This window comes from Asparagus officinalis, chromosome 1, assembly GCF_001876935.1.
Source record: "Asparagus officinalis chromosome 1, Aspof.V1, whole genome shotgun sequence".
Lineage (NCBI taxonomy): Eukaryota > Viridiplantae > Streptophyta > Magnoliopsida > Asparagales > Asparagaceae > Asparagus > Asparagus officinalis.
In genome coordinates this window covers 131,620,367-131,640,771 of record NC_033794.1, presented here as the reverse complement: position 1 = coordinate 131,640,771, position 20,405 = coordinate 131,620,367, and the positions used below count along the sequence as shown (strand labels likewise).

General features: G+C 40.0%; 1 protein-coding gene across 1 annotated transcript; it reads left to right on the top strand.

The window, feature by feature from the left end:
• Nucleotides 1,993-18,393, top strand: LOC109826510 (putative pterin-4-alpha-carbinolamine dehydratase). Its single transcript, XM_020393566.1, has 7 exons — nt 1,993-2,009; nt 2,100-2,146; nt 3,035-3,131; nt 5,124-5,209; nt 5,282-5,405; nt 10,888-10,956; nt 18,127-18,393. The coding sequence occupies exons 3-7, from the start codon at nt 3,038-3,040 to the stop codon at nt 18,216-18,218; spliced, it is 465 nt and encodes a 154-aa protein (XP_020249155.1). The 5' UTR covers nt 1,993-2,009; nt 2,100-2,146; nt 3,035-3,037; the 3' UTR covers nt 18,219-18,393.

Genomic DNA, 20,405 nt, shown 5'->3' with positions numbered 1-20,405 from the left:
TCTACGATGATAGTTCTCTCGAACCCTCACCGACAACCACCTAACCTTACATTAACTGCCCTAACAAAGTCATTATTGCTCTAGTCAACAAAGTTTTTATGACTTATCAGGCCTCGTCGGTACCAAGCAGCTGCTGTCGCTTAACATGAAACACCTGGACAGCCACTCTCACAACGGTTGACACTTGTCAGCTGTCTGCTACCTCAGTTGCCTAGTTAGACTCGGCCCAAGTTATCCTCTTGCCCCTCAGAAATACTATGAAAAGGGAATGTACTACATGAGGTAACACTCTCTGGGTTTTTTCTTACAAAAAACTAAAAACTGACTTAATACTCATTCACTCAAAATTAATTACAAACTTGATCATCGGATGAACCACCAGAGAGCCCAATTCCGTCCTCTTACGAGTTATTTCTTTTGCAAAGAAGAACAATGTCTACTGGAACCATTCATTAGAATGAGAGAGAGGACCCTAATCAATACAAGAACTTGAAGATAATTACATGTTTGATAACTAGCATCAACAGAATATGCTTGTATTGACATCTCTCGGAGAGTTCTGACTTCGAGTAAGTACGAGGAAGAGTCTATAATAGATACGAATTTCATACATATACCGAATAAAAATGTTCTTGTGACAATGAGAATAGTTGTGAAAGAAAATTGATTGATACTATCTTCGATCAGAAGAAGCAAATTCATAAAGAAAAGAAGTTCCTATCTCTTTTAACTTTTTGCATAAGTGCACACTTTCCGCCTTAATGCTCAATCATATGCCAAACCTTTGTAGTTGGAATTTTTTGAACCAAAATGTTATCTAGAATTATTATGCATATAAAGTAGAAATAATTATTAATTATTGTATTTATTTTTTCCATGGTTTTCTCTTTTTCCATGTTATATCTGTATATAAATTCTTTTATAGTCAAATTTAGAATATAAAACAATCATGTCTGCTCTAAATAATTATAACAAGTATCACGTGCAACACTTGTATTGCACACTAGTTACAATAAATGCCTACCGAAATGATGTCCCTGTTCGGATTCAATTTGAAAGAAATTATATATGTGAATGCATTTTATTTTTTTGGTGTACCAAATCCATGGATAGGAACTAATTAATTAGGTGGGGGATCCTCCAATCAAGCATGGATGAGTCTATGACTCTCTAGTCTCTGCTGATACTCAATTTTGATTGTTCATATTCTCATTGGCAGTAGTAACTAGTAAGTACAAAACAATCATTCGAACAATAAGTATGATAGAGAGACGTAACTAGAAGTACGGCCCTTGAGTTATCATCGTAATAAGATGCATGAAGGCTTCTGAGGAGACAATATAACGCGTGCATATATATTACACGATAACTAACTATAGGAATACCATGTGCACATAATATAGATCTTCGAAATTTTATATGCGATCTCATGCGCGAGAAGATAACCATATAATTCAATAATGGTAATTTAAATACACGACAACACAACAGTGAAAATTTCGATATTTAGCTTAATTTTGATGAGACGAATCATACCAATAATATGAGAACGATCATAAATATATAAATGTTAGACGGATAAAACAAGATTTATCTTGTGCCCACAAGGAGATTTTTGCATGTGAATGAAAGTGGGATTCCTCGCTTTGTATCATCATCAACCTTAGACGATAGAGGACGATAGAGAAATGACAAATCACGAGAAGAAGTACTTGGTGAATCTGAAGTATGCATTTGGGTTTGTTTTCTAAAGGAAATAATCAAATTATCCTTTCTTTTTCTCTCTCAAAAAGAAAAAAAAAAGAAAAGAAAGAATTAAAAAGAATTTAAAAAAAGCTATCTTTATCGTCTTCCGGTTGTAGTTTATACTGGGCTACGGCCCAAATAGAACGCCTGCAAATATCTCTGATATAAAACGACTTTTTTCGTCTTCCGGTTTTAATCCCTTCGATTTAGTAGAAATAGAAATGCGCAGCGCCGTTGCAGCGCGATTCCAGTCCCTCTCCGCGGTTAGTCCCGACTCGGCAGTCAAAATATTATTATTTAAAATTTTACAAATTTTGTTTTTCTGGGTTTAATTTCCCTTTAATTAAATTCAGCAGGTGCCTGTTCTATCCTCCGCTCGCTCCTTCATCAATCATGGACGGTAATCGTTCAATCTACTTGCTGCCTTTTCTTTTTTGCTCTCTCTCCAACCTATCATTTCTGTATGAAAATGTCTATTTATTTATTTATTAATAGAACAAACTCCCCAGATAAATATCGGATTAATATTCCAGTTAGAGTAGGATAAGTAAGAACCCATGGCGATTTTGGGAGCGGATTTGGGCAACGGGCCGATAGGGTTCGTGGCCTGTAAAATTTGGGGTGAGCCTTCATCTGCTTTTCTTTCTAATTCTTTTTCAAAGTCCAATCAATCCCTTCAACCCCGGCTGGAGAAAACCAGGGTTGATTTTGTTGAACCGGGGTCAAAATCTGAAGAGATTGGGTTAAATTTTGTAGTGGGGGATTAGAAATAGAGACGTATATATTTGATTAGCTATTGAAGGTATTTACAGGCTTGTACGATAAGTGGATATTTGTTTGTATGTGCACGAAGAACAAGAAGGATCCTTTGATGGTTGTCACTTGAATTTCTCCTCTTTAATTTTCTCTCTTCCTCTTCGGTTGAGTAGGGGTTTTAGTAGAAGGGGTCTGTGCAGTTTACTTATTGTTTGATCTTCAATTGGATTGGGAAAAATCCTGATAGCAGACTTACAGACAAACCATATCTAATTAGGGAACACACTACCACAACGTGGCTTTATTAGGTGAGTGCAAGTTTAGTTTATGTAAAAGGAGCCAATGTTGCAGGCTTGTCGCGAGCATGTGAGGGTGACTAGGAATGATGTTATGTGGAGAACTGGTAGTGTGTGCTATTGTAGGTTGGGAGTGTTCTCTACTTCATTCTATGTATTCAATGCTATGTTTTCAGTCTCACCTAGTTATTTACTATTGCCATGTAAAACACTAAAATTTTGCTGTATCCCTACAGTTCATGGTCACAAATATACAAGATTCCTGCAACTTTGTTGAAGTACCTCAAAATAGGAAGCTTTGTTCTGCTTTTGGTTATTGTTCAACATCCCAAGGTGTGCACCAACTTTGCCAAAGTCCATAGGTTGTTATTGCAAGTTTTTTGTTATCTTCTTTCCTAGCTGCAATTTAGCGATATGCTATCTAGCATCATATATATATATATATGTGTGTGTGTCCAACTTCAATTTCCACATGTTTCAAAGGCCACTCTTTCTGTCTAATAGAGACACTAAACCATATTAAAAAAAAGCAAAGCATAGCAAATAGAACAAGCTTTACACCGGAAGTTATTATCTGGTAGTCAAGCTTTACACCGGAAGTTATTATCTGGTAGTAAAGCAAGGCCACTTCTGGCTGGAGAAATTTACATCCATGTCCACATTTTCCTTTGCTGCGTTATTATCTGGTAGTCAAGCTTTACACCGGAAGTCTTTTATTTGTAATTTTTTTTCTTTCTGATCTTAGTAGAAGTTAAATAGAACAATTATGCTTTATGTTTGCAGGCTTCTTTATTTTGCAAAGCAGTTATCTACAGTGTAGCAACCTTCAAATCTCATGCAGCTCAAACATGAAAATATATTAATTAAAAAAAAAAAAATCCAAGGATGCCATTGAAATCAATAACAGGTAATGTAAAATGCAAGTTATTTTCTTAAAAATTAATATCTGTCTACAATTAGTAAAGGGGAGCACAATGGATGTGGAGACATTCATGCTGGTGGTGCACTTATAAAAGGTTTCAAGGGCTGAGCAAATGGTGACTACAGGCTACAGCCTGTCAAAAAATTGACGCTGTCAAAAATTGTCGCATCTCAAAGTCAAGATAATACATAAGTCTCCAGCTGATAAGTGAAGTAATCATGGAAATTTGCGGAACTATTGTTAGTTATTAACTCAAAAAATTCTATTTTTACACAATTGATGTACCAACTTATGTACTTTATGTATGACCTAAAAGGGAAATTTTGCAAATGTGGGGATCAGAGATAAACACAACAAAGTTTTTATTTTCACTTTGAAATTATATTCGGTAAATGAACTCAGTCAAAGCATGCACATAAGATCTGTGGTAATCAAGATAAACTTTGTCATAGAGAAATACATGGAATTTTGATAAGGCGAATTTCATGGGGTTTCTAGGCTCAATTATCAAAAGTAATCTTCAAACGTGTAATGTGAAGGAGATTATGCATTGGGAAACTGCTTGTTTTTAACTAGTTACATAAAGGAACTTTAAAACCATACTTCCGGAACTGCATATGGGCTGCAATGAACCTGATCCACATTAAGTGAATTGCAGGAAGTGGATATGAAATATAAGATATACATCCTAGAATTGTATGACGAGCTAAAGCATGTATAATATATTTGAGTATATGTTTGAATAAAAGTATGCGGATTCAAGGAGTCTCGAAGAAGTGTCGCAGTCGGACACGTGTAGGACACTGATGCGAGAGCCCAGACGAAGTGTTGGGGTAACCTAGTGCAGAAACTAGGAACGAGGAATTGAAAACTAGGTTGATACTGCCATGTATCAGCCCTTTCGTTTCAGATTTACAGTAGGAGATGCAAAACCCTTTTTTTGTACATCTGGAAAATGAGCAATAAACACATACAATTTGGTCCATGTTGGTTAAGCATCGGGTGAATGAACCTGATAAATGGAAACAGCCTGAAACCTGGGTAGACTGCAGGATTTGAGCATTGCTTGAGCTGTATTTAAACATTCGTAAAGTAATCATGGTTCATCGAAATTGAATTAATGAATTAGTTAAGACAAGCTATGAGCTGGTGTAGCTAACTGCTACTGGGCCAAAACAGGAGGGGTCTAGTACAAAAAGTTCTCAAAATCCCAAAATTTGCCTCAGCCCATTGCATCAGTAGCCTCTAACTCTGGTTGTGTATTGGGTGTTATGGACATAGTTGCTTAAACTTTTCTTATTTCTAAACAAGGTCTATGCCCAATGGTGGTCAGATTTTTGCATAATTGTAGATGCTTTGCGCTTATATTGCTTTCTATCTAAAGTCTTTCCCGTAAACCACAGATCTGACAACCAAAAGATGTGTGCCCTGCAACTCAAAGGATATGCGGCCCATGACTGAACAGTCAGCAAAAGAACAGCTCTCGCAGGTTAAGACGGTTTATGTTATGTTCTTTGTCCAGATATTCTTCATGATTCTTGATTTTTTTTGTAATAATTAGGTACATGGTTGGAACCTGTCAACTGAAGGTGGTGTGATGAAGCTACATCGGTCATGGAAAGTCAAAAGTTTCACCAAAGGATTGGAATTTTTCCAGCTTGTTGCAGATGTTGCGGAAGCAGAAGGTGGGGTTGTCACATGCATTTTTCATATAATCACATTCACACTTCTTTAATGCAAGTTTCTACGTGGTGATGATCTTGTAAGTGGTGAATACTTGAAGTGCTTCTGAAATCTTGAGTGCAATCTGACTTACTTAAACGTCACACTAATTTTAAATAATTAGGATTACATGCAAAACAAATTAGAATACACGAGAATGTCTTGTGCATGCAGTATGAGCTACAACCTCAAGTTGGTATTGAGTTTACCTCATATAAGTGCTCATTTTGAGGACATGTATGACATGTATAGAGTCAATTACAAGCTTTCAAATTTCATTAAATTTCATCATCTGTTTGAGACTTCAAATTCTAGGTGGGTATGCTATGTTCATGTCCTGCACCGAATTCTTTTTCTTTTAGAGATTTTTGCTTCTTCAAAAACTTTTTGATATTCGTAGTGCACTGTAACCTAATATGTAATAGCAAAAGGGAGCAAACATCAATTAGCTAAATCATTTGTTTGTTGGGCATGTATATAGAGATTATTACAGACACATCCAACTTCTGCTTTCTTTTTCCCATGTTCTAAATGTTAGACTTTAGTATGACATTTCGTGAATGAAGCTGCAGTGACTCTTATCATCCTAAGGAATTATTATTTAGATGATCATATGTACGTACACGTGCACACACACACATGGTTTTACACACATTCAGTCATAAATACGCATGCACGCGCGCGCACACATACTTGACACATGCATGCATGCATAAATGCATAAATATAAACATATATACTTTTGAGATGCATAAGTATCCTCGTGCTGGTTCTTTTGTTGTCTGTTGTCAGTGCAAGTAGGGAAACCATCTAGAATAGGTTAAGCAGCTTTATATGCAAGTTTAGCCTTATCATTAACTCTGGAATAAATTTGGCACCTGGTGCAGCAAACTTCCTAGTGGTTTCTGATGCTACATAGCATACCGTTTCATCTTGTCCATCATATCTTATATCTTTCTCTTGTGAAACCTGTGCATCTGATGTGCGGGATTACTATCTAGGCTACATTGTTTATCAACACAACCAAACATTAAGTTGGAACCAGCGATGCGAAGTTATGAGATACCTGTCAGCAGCCTGACCATGGTAAATTTATGATGTTACTGTATTAAAACGAACTGCGAGTGAAGATTTGAATGCTCTAGTATGATGCTTAACATATCATCTGCAGATGTGACACGTTACACGTGGGAATGGAAACCATTCATAGCCATCTTATCTATCTAGTCCGCTTCTCCATTTTAAATTTCTCTTTTTGCTTGAGTTCATCCCTAGCAAAAGTGTTGTTTTACGTGCGTATTTTTTTGTCTTTCTGTGTATGTTTTCTTTCATTATTTGTGTGTGTGCCTGTGTGTGTTTTCTCTTTTCTTTTTCTTCCTTTTTTTTGAGGTAAAGAAAGGTGGGTGGAGTGGGGATGGGTGTTGGGGCTTAGTTGGAATAGGGTTGAAAAATCTAATTATTTATTCGAAGTCTCCAATACCAAGAAAAATAATTTTAGACGATACATTAGGGAGGAAAAATAGTTTATCTTTGTTACAAAAAATGAATCGTAGAAAAATTAGCACCTAAGCCTTTCAACTGAATCTTAGAAAATTAAATCAGAAACTCCAAGAATATACATGTCTTCTGTGTAACATTCTTAAATAAACATAAATGCATATGCGTCAGCAACTAAAGTAGTGTTACTTTTTACTAGCAACACAATACTCAAAGAAGAAGTTGCTATATTTCAACCTTACAAGCTGCTAAATAGAACTGGAGTAGAATTCTGACACTCAAAGAGGTGGGCCGGTCAGTTCCATGCCTAGGCTGTACCCTATTTCAAGAATGTCAAGTTCCAAGTTCTGACTAAATTTGACTGGTTGCTTGGGCAAGAGCCAGGTCTCATTTATATTCTAGATGGTAATAAATCTGCAGCGATGATGACAATGATCCTCAAGTGTAAAAAGGTTGTATATGACATATATAACGTAGTGTCAACTTGCCGTGATCTTAAGTCACAGAGAATTGTGGTGTTAATAATCGTTTGTGATCATAAGTGATGAGCAACAATTCTAATTAAGTATTGTCCTTTGCAACTCTCCCTCTTCCCTGGAGAGGAGAGGAGAGAAGAAAAGAATTCTACCTTTAACTTTGAAATTTCAGTTTCAGTGATACGAGTGTATCTTTTCTTCAGGAGCTTAGCGATCCTCATGGGAGCTTGAGGATAGGAGATTCTCATATCTTGGGAATAGGAGCATGGATGGAGCCAAAGAAGACGGTGAAAGAAGTCAGCAGGAGCGAAACGCAAAAGGACAGGGTAAACTGACAGATCTCTGGCCGGTCGACCGCAGCACACATGCCGGTCGACCGGAAAACCTGCACAATACAGGGTTTGAGAAAACTATCTGGCCAGTCGACCGGACCAAGCCTGGCGGTCGACCGGATCGCGATTTTTGGGTTTCCTGTTTCGTTTTGGATTCTGTTTTGACAGGGATTCCTGATTTTTTTGGGCTTGTTTATTTACAAGATTGCCATCCATGTTTGCACATCTATAAATAGGATTGTTTTAGGGTTCTAAACAATCAGATCTCAGAGAGAAGTGATCAAGAGAAATTCTAATAATTGTATTAGGGTTTTAGAGGGAGAGTTGAGAGGTTGTTCTCGATTCTAGTGAGATTGTGAGGGAGAGATTGTAATCTTTTGTTCTTCATAATCTAGAGAAGGTATTTTCCTTCGCCTTATACTGAATTGTTCTTGTGTTTTGGTCATCCTTTTCTCAACCCACCTTTTGGTAATTCCACGACCAAAGGGTGCTCGCACGACGACTCGTATCAAGTTGGTATCAGAGCACTAGATTCGGTGAAGGGGCATCCTGTGTATGGTCCTTACTCGTTCCTCATACAAGAAGCTTGGCGAGATCCTTATTTCATTGGAAGGAGTCCAGGATTTAAGGAAGGAGAAGATGGCTGAAGGAGATAATTCAACGAGGATTGATGCATTAGAGAAGCAGATCGAGACGATAGGGTCGACGCTCACAAAACTCGTCGGTCTCATCCAAGAAGGGAACGAAAAGGGGGAATCTTCTTCTAGGTCTAAGAAGAAACCTATAGAGTCCGGTGGAGAGAGCGAGCTTTCAGGCTCCGACGAGGAGGACGAGACCGTCAAGGCTGCACCGCATCAAGGGGGTAAGAATTCTTACCAGAATCTGAAGATTGATTTCAGAGTGGAGATTCCTATTTATGATGGGAGTGTTGACGTCGAAAGGCTTGATGACTGGATCGAGCGGATGGAGACGTATTTTACTCTTTATGGTTATTCGGCAAAAGAGAAGATTGTGTTCGCGACTTTGAAGCTTTCAGGACGTGCGTTGACATGGTGAAAATCCTATTACAAGCAGGAGAAGAAGGCAGTGTCGTGGAACAAGTTCAATGAGCTACTTAGGAAACAGTTCTATCCGGTGGGATTCCTTGAGGAGCATTGGTACAAGTGGTATGGCTTGCGTCAAAGGGCCAATCAAACCGTTCAAGAATACACTACGGAGTTCCAGCAGCAGGCGATGGTCCTTAACATTGCGACAGAGGAATATTCCGTGTTCATGAAGTATATGGCGGGATTGAGCGATTACATCCGAAAGGAGATGAGGTTATTCACGGTCGAGACTATTGCAGATGCGAGCGTGAAGGCCATTGCCATTGAGGGCAAGCAAAAGAAGAGCAACGAAGCAAAGGGGGATGCAAAGCAAGTTGGAGGCGAGTCTAGTGGTTCTCAGTTTAAGGAGGAGAAGAAGAAGGGTGATCCAGGGAAAGCAGGTCTGATTTATAGTCACTGCGAGAAGACATGACACGAAGCTGATCGGTGCTGGGAGAAGTATCCTCATCTCAAACCAAGAGGGTTGAAGAAGAAGGAGGAGAAAAAGGCATACATGATAGCTCAAGGTCCGAAAGAAGTCCCGGGGATGACAGAGCCTAATAACAGTCTCAATCTTATGACGGGGAAACATGCCATGAAAGAGGACGATGACCCGAGAGAGCAGCTTTTTGTTCTGAAGTTGCAGGTCAAGACCAGTTTAGTGGATGTTATTGTAGATCCAGGGAGCGAGAAGAATTTGATATCCGAAGCCTTGGTTCAGAAGCTGGGTCTGAAGACGGTCAAGCATCCGAAGCCCTATCCATTAGGGTGGATTCAGAAGGAGGAGAAGCTAAGTGTAGTTGATCAATGCACTGTAAGATTTGCACTCCATGAGTCGTATATTGACGAGGTCACATGCGACGTAGTTCCATTGGATGTTTGTCAGATTATACTGGGCAATCCGTACTTATGGGATAGATATGCGATCTACGAGAGGCGGGCTCAGAAGTATACATTCACCAAGGTGGTGAAAAGTTTATATTTCGTTCGGCATCTCTTCCGAGGGAGACAAGCTTGGGAACGGTGACGCGAGCGAAGAGGTTAGTGAATGCAAGCAAGAAGTTTGTCTCGCTGTGCATTAGACTTCCAGAAAAACCATCGATTAAGGATTGCAACTTGGAGCGAGAAGTGACTACGACAAGACGCGGGATGAATGAGTTATTTCCGATCGGACGTCGAGATCAGATTCCTAGCAAGGCCAGGTGGTTCAGAAAAGGAGGAGGGGCTCGCGAGTTCCCTCAGTTTCAGTTCTAACTTGAACGGGACTTCAAGTTCCTAAAGGGGGGACCCATGATACGGGTGTATCTTCTCTTCAGGAGCTTAGCGATCCTCATGGGAGCTTGAGGATAGGAGATTCTCATATCTTGAGAATAGGAGCATGGATGGAGCCAAAGAAGACGGTGAAAGAAGTCAGCAGGAGCGAAACGCAAAAGGACAGGATAAACTGACAGATCTCTGGCCGGTCGACCGCAGCACACATGCCGGTCGACCGGAAAACCTGCACAATGCAGGGTTTGAGAAAACTCTCTGGCCGGTCGACCGGACCAAGCCTGGCGGTCGACCGGATCGCGATTTCTGGGTTTCCTGTTTCGTTTTGGATTTTGTTTTGACAGGGATTCCTGATTCTTTTGGGCTTGTTTATTTACAAGATTGCCATCCACGTTTGCACATCTATAAATAGGATTGTTTTAGGGTTCTAAACAATCAGATCTCAGAGAGAAGTGATCAAGAGAAATTCTAATAATTGTATTAGGGTTTTAGAGGGAGTTGAGAGGTTGTTCTCGATTCTAGTGAGATTGTGAGGGAGAGATTGTAATCTTTTGTTCTTTATAATCTAGAGAAGGTATTTTCCTTCGCCTTATACTGAATTGTTCTTGTGTTTTGGTCATCCCCTTCTCAACCCACCTTTTGGTAATTCCGCGACCAAAGGGTGCTCGCACGGCGACTCGTATCATTCAGAATATTTATTCTCACTGTAAAATTAATATGTGATTTATTTTATTGCACACAAAGAAACAAGTTTTCTGAATACTAGTTTATTGCATGGTGTTTCAGGTCATCACCCTGATCTTCATCTGGTTGGTTGGAATGATGTCAAAATTGATATATGGACTCATGCAGTTGGTAAGTTGGTTAGTATATTAAGGATGCAGTATCCCACCTTGCATGTAATATATAAGATGCACTGTTATCAGATCACTGGTGACTGAATTATTCTTTATCTAATTCATTCTTATTAAAAACAAGAAAAAAAGAGATACACTGTCTACTTTCTTTTATATCACCATGACAAGAAAATCTTCTTAATTATTCTGTTGTTTTAATTGTTTCTCTGGAAGAGTGGAGACATTATACATTTCATATTGTTTCTTAACAGCCATATGAGTGCACTGCTTTTGATGTCTCCATTATTTACTATTTCCAATCTGGTATTTAAGTATCATAAGTGAGGAATGAGGATACTTAGCTTTTTACAGATCTTGTCAGGGGTATGTGGTGGTGTTCATGCAATCACGAAATCAGTTTAGTAGTGTTTACATGAATGATAAGGTCAACGAGTATATAAAAAAAGTAGTAGGATCTTAAAGCATGAAATTATAACCCTTAACCCTCACCACAATGTCGGAATTTTGGTGTAGTGAAAGGAATATTTGACATGGTATTAGAGCTATCCAGGTTCAAGTCTTGCAGCAACTTCGTGAAGAACTGACCTCGATTCGAAGTCTTCGAAGGCGAGGATCGAGCTCGCCTGACGCGGGTGGAATGTCGCCTGTGTGGATCTTGCCTGCAGGCGGGCGTGGTGAGGCGAGGGGGAGTCGCCTGATGGGCTCGCCTGTTCGAGCTCGCCTGTTAGGAGCGTGGAGCTCGCCTGCAAGTGGAGACCAGCTGGTGCCAGCTGGAGGAGAAGCTCGCCATAGGAGGAAACCCTCGTTCTCAAGCGCGAAGAGCGGAGCGGACAGAGAGCGGAGCAGAAGAAAAAGAAGCAGCAGCGACATTTTTTTTCTTTCTGCGTTTTTGATTCCTTTGTCCCTGTTCTCATTAGTAGAGAAGGGGTTGGTGATATTTAAGAAGGGGATTTGAGTTAATTAAGAGAGTAAGATTGAGCAGTGATTTTATATTAAAATCACCTGCTATTTGGTTGAGAGATCTCAAGATTGAGATCTTCTCTCTTATTTATAATTTCTTGTGATTAATAAGAAATTATTTGTGCCGCTCCCTTGGACGTAGGCAAATTGTCGAACCACGTAAAATATCTGAGTTTGTGATTGACTTGTCATATTTGTTGGATTGTACCCGAGTTGGGTTTGTTAATCTTCTCCCATGCTTACAGACTTGTTTGGTGTGCGGGTACGCTTCCGTAAAGACGCGCAACAATTGGTATCAGAGTTTCAGATTTTAGATTTAGGGTTTTGGCATTAGGTGGAGGAAGATTCAGTTTGGAAGCTTGGCTCTTGGAGTTCTAGGCTTCGGTGGAGATAGCGTTGAGGAGTGCTGTGGTGATCTTGCTTTCCTTGTGTGGTTAGGAGATCAATTTGGAATCCGATTTAGGGTTCAGTTGGGTATCTTCTTAATTCTATCAAAGTTTGGATCTTTTTTTACAATTCGGAGATTATGAGTATGAGAGAAGTAGTTGAAGAAAGTAGCAAGACTATATCGGGTACAGTTCAAGTTGGTTTTTAAAACACTAAGATTAGTGTAGTGAAATATGACGGTAAAATTAACTTTGGTTTGTGGATGAGCGACGTACAGGACGCGCTAAATGCTCAGAATTTGGAGGAGACCATTATGGTCCACGAGAGACCACCAAAATATGAAGAGACGGTATGAGAAAAGATGAATAAGAATGCTTGTGGGGTGATCAGGTCCTGTTTGGAACAGGAGCTGAAGTATGATGCGATTGGGGTGACGTCTGTAATGAAGATGTGGAAAATTCTCAACAATAAGTACCTTACGAAGAGTGTTGAGAATTGATTACATTTGCTGCGTAGATTATTCAGATTTCAGATGTCCCGAGACACCTCACTAGCAGCTCATGTGAACAACTACACTAAGTTGTTGTCGAACTTGGTGAATGTTGATGAGAAGATACCGGATGAGTACAAGGCGATTATTTTGTTGGGTTCCTTTCCGGATGAGGAGTATGATACCTTCGTGCTCACTTTATTGAATGGGAGATCTTCTATCAGCTATAGTGAAGTTACTAATACTTTGACGAATTATGATTTGAGGAGGAAGGACAAGGAGACTTCCCGCGCTAGTACTTCAGGAGGCTTTGTCGACAAGAGGTAGAAGCCCATATCCGAGAGGTGACAATAGAGAGAGGTTAAGGTCTAGAGGCCATCACCAGTTAGCTAAGAACCAGTGTGCGTTCTACAAGGAACATAGACATTGAAAGAGAGACTGCCCGAAGCTCAAGGAGAAAGAGAATGACAAAAAAAGGGCCAGAAGGCCAATGGGGAGAATGTTGCTAGCAACAATGATTCTGATGATTCGAGCTTTTCTCTTTTGATTACTCCGGAGGTGAATCATTTGGATGCAGCAGATTGGATATTAGATTTTGGCGCTACCTATCATGTGACCCCTAGGCGAGATTGGTTTGCATCATTTGAGAGAGTCGATGGGGGTGTTGTAGTCGTGGGGAATGATCAATCCTGTGATATTTGTGGGATAGGTACCGTGCGGATTCGGATGCACGATGAAGTAGCCCGTGAATTGAAGGAGGTGAGATTCGTTCCTCAGCTGAAGAAGAATCTTATCTCAGTTGGAGCTTTGGAGATAAAGGGATTCAAGGTGACCTTTGAGAATGTTGTAGCAAAGGTTACTAAGGGATTTTTGGTGGTGATGAAAGGAATCCGCAGTCGGAACTTATATGATCTGAAAGGGAGCACTGATGTTGGCCAGATAGCTTCAGCTATTTTAGAGACGGACATGAGCAGACTTTGGCACTACAGGTTAGGACGCACAGGAGAAAAGTCACTGCAAGCTTTGTGCAAGTAGGGGCTATTGAAGGGAGCCAAGAGTGAAAAGATTGAGTTCTGTGAGCATTGTGTTCTTGACAAGAAGACGAAGGTGAAGTTCGGGACTGCCATCCATAGGACGAGGGGCATCCTGGACTACGTGCATACAGACATTTAGGGTCCCACCAAGACTGCATCACTTGGTGGTCGACATTGGTTCGTCACTTTTGTAGATGACTATTCTAGACGTTATTGGGTGTACACCATGAAGCATAAGAATGAAGTCCTTGAATAAAATGGAAGAAGAGATTGGAACTGCATACTGTGAGAAAGATCAAGACGTTACGATCCGATAACGGTTGTGAGTATACTTCTGACCCCTTTCAACAGCTATGTCGAGACGATGGCATAGAGAGACACTTCACAGTTAGTCATACACCGCAGTAAAATAGGGTGACAGAGAGGGTGAATCGGTTTTTACTGGAGAAGGTCTGATGCTTATTGTCGTAAAGTGGTTTGGAGAAGATCTTTTGGGCTGAGACACTATCATATGCGAGCCACCTCATTAATAGGCTGCTTTCATCTACGATTGAGGGGAAATCCCCTATGAAGATGTGGTCGGGAGAGCCAGCACACGACTATGACCAGCTCAAGGTATTTGGGTGCATTGTATTTTATTATGTGAGAACAGATAAATTAGAACCTCGAGCTAGGAAGGCTATATTTGTAGGATTCAAGTGTGGTGTCAAGGAGTATAAGCTATAAGATCCAGTTGATAGGAAGATTATGCTGAGTAGGGATGTCACATTCGATGAGGCTTCTATCTTGAAGCTTCCCAACTCTCATCAGATGGAGAACGACTAAATGGAGGAGATATCACAGGTGGTGAAGATCGATGTAGATCTACATTGTCCAGATGATACAGTAACCATTAGAGTACCGACTGAGGTGACGCCAGACGAGCACGACGACGACGAGGATACGGGTACATATGAGTAGGATCAGGGACCGATGGCTCAGGTTCAGGATTCGATTTCGGTTTGGAGACAGAGGAGAGACATACGGACGCCAGCACGGTATACAGACACAGTAGTTGCGTATGCACTTCCAATAGAGAGTATCGATGAGATGGTGCCTACTACATTCAGAGAGGCCGAGTAGAGTTTGGAGGCTGATTTGTGGCAGATAGCTATGCAGGAGGAGATGTAGTCTCTTCACAAGAACGATACATGAGAGCTTGTTGAGCTTCCAAGGGGGCGGAAGACAATTGGTTGCAAGTGGGTATACACGAAGGAGGAGGACATTGAAGGTGCTCCAGTGAGGTTCAAAGCTAGGCTGGTTGCGAAGGTCTATGCACACGGGGAAGGTATTGACTACAATAAGGTTTTCTCTCCGGTGGTAAAGCACTCTTCGATTCGGATTTTGCTAGTTTTGATGGCATAATATGGTTTAGAGTTAGATCAGTTGGACGTGAAAACGATATTTCTTCATGGCGATCTTGATGAAGAAATTTATATGACTCAGCCATTGATATTCCGAGCTGCAGGGAAGGATAAATTGGTTTGCAAGTTGAAGAAATCGCTATATGGTTTGAAGCAGTTTCCTCGACAACGGTATAGGCGATTCGATGGTTTCATGATCGGTCAATCGTACATTCGGAGTCAGTTTGATCCTTGCCTGTACTATCGCAAGTTAAAAGTAGGTGCGTACATTTATTTGTTACTTTATGCCGATGACATTTTGGTTGCCTCTATTTCTAGATCCGCTATAGATGAGTTGAAGGCACAACTTTTAAAGAAGTTTGAGATGAAGAATTTGAGTGAGGCTAAGCGTATTTTGGGGATGGAGATCAGCAGAGACAAAGCAAATGGTAGAATTTGTTTGACTCAGGTGGCTTATCTGAAGAAGGTTCTACAGCGGTTTAACGTTAGCATGAAAACGAAGCCTGTTAGTATACCTTTGGGAGCTCATTTGAAGCTTTCAGCTGATCTTTCACCAAAGACAGTTGAAGATAGAGAGTTGATGTCGAAAACTCCATATGCGAACGCAGTTGGAAGCTTAATGTACGCAATGGTATGTACGAGGCCGGATTTGTCACAGGTAGTGAGCATGGTCTCAAGATACATACACGATCCAGGAATAGGTCATTGGGACGCCGTGAGATGGATTTTGAGGTACATTCGAGGTACGCTCAATGTTGAGTTGGTTTATGAGCAGGACACTAGAGGTGGGTAGTTGTGCATTGGTTATGTTGATTCGGATTATGCCGGAGATTTGGATAAGCGCCGGTCTACGACAGGATATGTTTTCACTTTGACCCGTGCACCGTGTGTTAGAGATGCACCTTACAGTCTACGGTGGCTTTGTCTATGATAGAGGCAGAGTATATGGTAATTACGGAGGCTGTTAAGGAGGCGATTTGGTTTTGAGGACTTTTGGAGAAACTTGGTATATCGCAGAAGTCCATCACTGTTCATTGTGATAGCATGAGTGCTATCTATTTGGCAAAGAATCAGGTTTTTTATTCGAGGACGAAGCACATTGACGTTCGTTATCACTTCGTTCGGGATGTTCTTGAAGATGGAGATGTGGGAAGCACATTGACGTTCGTTATCACTTCGTTCGGGATGTTCTTGAAGATGGAGATGTGGAGATAGTGAAGGTCCACATCACTTCGTTCGGGATGTTCTTGAAGATGGAGATGTGGAGATAGTGAAGGTCCACACGAAGGATAATCCAGCAGATATGCTCACAAAGATGGTTCCGAGTAACAAGTTTGATCATTGTCGAAACTTGTTGTACATTCATAATTGTTGAGGCCGTTGGCGGCCATTTGGCAGAACTACGATTAGCTTGATCCCAGTCAGAGGGTACGTAGGCAGCCATAGTATACTGGTGCAGCTGTTTTGGGCCTGGTTTGGTGCTCGTGGTGTTCTTCTGGTGTTCGTTCAAAATTTGATGTTTATCAAATGATGGACGAGATGGAGAATTGAAAAACTGACCTCGATTCGAAGTCTTCGAAGGCGAGGATCAAACTCACCTGACGCGGGTGGAATGTCGCCTGTGTGGATCTCGCCTGCAGGCGAACGTGGTGAGGCGAGGGGGAGTCGCCTGATGGGGCTCGCCTGTTCGAGCTCGCCTGTTGGGAGCGTGGAGCTCGCTTGCGAGTGGAGGCCAGTTGGTGCCAACTGGAGGAGAAGCTCACCTTAGGGTTTCCCTATAAAAGGGAAACCCTTGTTCTCGAGCGTGAAGAGCGGAGCAGACAGGGAGCAGAGCAGAAGAAAAAGAAGCAGCGACGACGTTTTTTTTCTTTCTGCGTTTTTGATTCCCCTGTCCCTGTTCTCATTAATTGTAGAGAAGGGATTGGTGATATTTAAGAAGGGGATTTGAGTTAATTAAGAAAGAGAGAGAGTTTGAGCAGTGATTTTATATTAAAATCACCTGCTATTTAGTCGGGAGATCTCAAGATTGAGATATTCTCTCTTATTTGTAATTTCTTGTGATTAATAAGAAATTATTTGTGCCGCTCTCGTGGACGTAGACAAATTGCTAAAATATATGTGTTTGTGATTGACTTGTCATATTTTGTTGGATTGTACCCGAGTTGGGTTTGTTAATCTTCTTCCGTGCTTACAGACTCGTTTGGTGTGCGAGCACGCTTTCGCAAAGGCGCACAACACTTCAGAGTTTTGGTGTAATAATAATGAAAGGACCCTTAATCAACGGGACATGTTAGAGTATAAAATTGTAACCCTCAACCATCACAACTTCGGAGTTTTGGTATAGTGGCAGAGACTTTTCACCAAGGATAATTTGGTTATTCATAACTGTGAACATTGAATTGCGTGTTTCAGCATTTGTAGGGTTCGGTAATATTATTTACCAGATCGCCCTCTCTCCATCCTGACCATATAGGATTAATTGTTTAGTTGAAGACATCGGATTGTAGCCACAGACATAGAACTAGCTATCATTGCTATTTACAGCATTACATAGTTGGGTTCCTATTTGAACCTTTCGTCATTGCATGTATTGAAATGTTTCCTCCATCGAAGTTTGTCCAGTATCTGTAAGATGTCGACATTCTTTGAATTTTTAATGTAAATGCAACAGGAAATGGTTGGGATTGATTATGTTTCTTAGATGTACATCCTGACAATCTAAGACTTTTGTAATTGTTTAGAAACTTATTCTATCCACAAACAAACATGTGAAGTTACGAAGGGGGAAAAAACCAACAAACAGAAAGAAGTAATGTAATTTGTTGGTAATATTTTCTTTTGCATTTTTCTTTTGACTATGATCATGACATGGTTTTCTTACCGTAATGAAACAGGAGGACTGACTGAGAATGACTTCATCCTTGCTGCAAAGATCGGTTCTCTTCAGGTGGAGCATCTCCTAAGGAAGAAGCCTGCTGCTACTTAGAGAGAGGAATTGTTTCTTTTTGGCTGCAAGTTTAAAATAGACTCTCCAGAACTTAATCAACGGGGCATGTTAGAGTATAAAATAATCATAGGTCTGGTTTGTGAGTCACATTAGTGTATGCTTATGATTGTGTACTTGTGTTTTATCTATCCATTTAAACTATTACTGGTGCAAAGAGGCGGATAAAGGGGTCCAACTATTCACACTCTCAAATAGTAACTTTGGGGGTGTGTGAGGACTAAATTGCCCTTCTCCCAAACCAAAACAGGCCAAGTCCATTCCAGCTAAATTGCCCTTCTCCCAAACCAAAACAGGCCAAGTCCATTCCAGAAACACCCTCAACATCAAAAGGGTATTTTCGGCAATCACAGGCCAAGTCCATTCCAGAAACACCCTCAACATCAAAAGGGTATTTTCGGCAATCCAACTCCCAAAAGTACTGTTTGGGAGTGGATATAGCAAACATGCGGATAAAGAGACCATTGTTTGTTTATTTATTTGTTTGTGTTATGCTTGTCAGCGAGTCTTGTTTATGAGCCGCCAGGCTACACTTCTTGAGTCCGTGCCTCTGAGACTAAGGCCATGTGTTGCGAACCCATAATACTTGACTAGAATTGATCCTGGCCCAGTTTTGAATGGTGTAATGTTTAGCAAAAACATGGTTGGGATCGGCTCTTTTTTGGGCTCTTTTTGGGCCAAATTTCGACCCTGGAACTGTTTTTTTTTTTGTCTATCCCCAAGTTAATCCGGGTTTTTGAATTTGCCAAACACAATCTAAGATTGAGATCAACTACTTTTGGGTAATAGATTTGAGCTTTCGGTAAATAGAACAGGGGTCCAATGGGAAGAAATATATGATGTGCTGCCTATAAATAACTCCACTTTTAATTAAAACGTATTATAATTATTGATTAATTTAATAAAAATACATTATGATTATCCTCCGTTATCTTGTGGCAGTAAATCATCCAAATCCAATAGGAGAGGCAAAATGATGGCTAAATTGCATTTAAATGCCTTATAGTTTCACCAACATTGCACTTAACACTTAAGTTACCTTTATTTTAAATCGAACAAATAAATGTCTCTGAGTATGTAAATGTTACAGATTACTACCTTGAAGTTAAAAAAATCCCAGATGGTGTTAACATTTCTCGACGTATCCAAGAATATCATATAACGCAGGCACTAAAGTGTAACTTATAGAAACTTTAAGGTATTAAAGTAAGGTTATTTACAAATTAAAAGGTATTTATATGCAATATTGGATAAACAAGAAGGCACCAACTTTTAGCATTAAGTAAACAAGAGGGTACCAAAATGTAATCTTTTAAACTTTAGTCATTTATTTATAATATATACTTTAGGGTATTTATATTCTTGGTTTTACAATAACGGTCACTTAAGTGCAATATATTGATGAGACTATAAGACATTTAACGCCTCGTTTGGTACGCGGGAATGGTCTCAAATGAGAATGAAATAGAAGAAGGAATGAGATAGAATTAATATAAGAATGGAATAGTCATTCTCATTCTCACGTTTAAGTGTAATTTATAAAATGAAGTGAGAATAGATGTATTTTAAAATTGTATATTTTATTGATTCTCATTTAAGTGAGAATGCTCATTTCCTATCATTTCATTGGGAATGCTCATTCCCACATAAAGTGGGAATTGATGAGAATTTGAAATGAGCATTCCAACTTCAAAAAAGAGAATGTGCTTGATAGGAATAAATGAGAAGTGAGAATGACCATTCTATTTCACCCCATTCCCGCGTACCAAACCAGACCTAATTGTAATTTAGCGGAAAAAGATCCAAATCCTTGCCATACACGTACAACGGCGTGATCTATTATCAACTCTTCCCCCGTTTTCTCACATTAATAACAGAAGATCCCTCGTTGCTTGTTCCCCACTCTTTAAAAAACCAAAAAAAGAAAAAAAGAAAAGAAAAAAAAAGGTTATTAAAGATAAAGCATCCCCTCATAATTAAATATTTTATTCCCAAAAGGGTAAGAATATGGAGAGCAAGGGTTTTGGGCATTTCAGTTTCTTCAGCCGCGGCCGCAAACAAATCTAAAAGACCTAATAAGCTCCCCAACTCAGATAGAGGTTCCTTCGTCTTCTCCCTTTCCCTTTTTTTAGAGAGAGAAACTAGAGAGAGAGAGAGAGGATGAGCGGC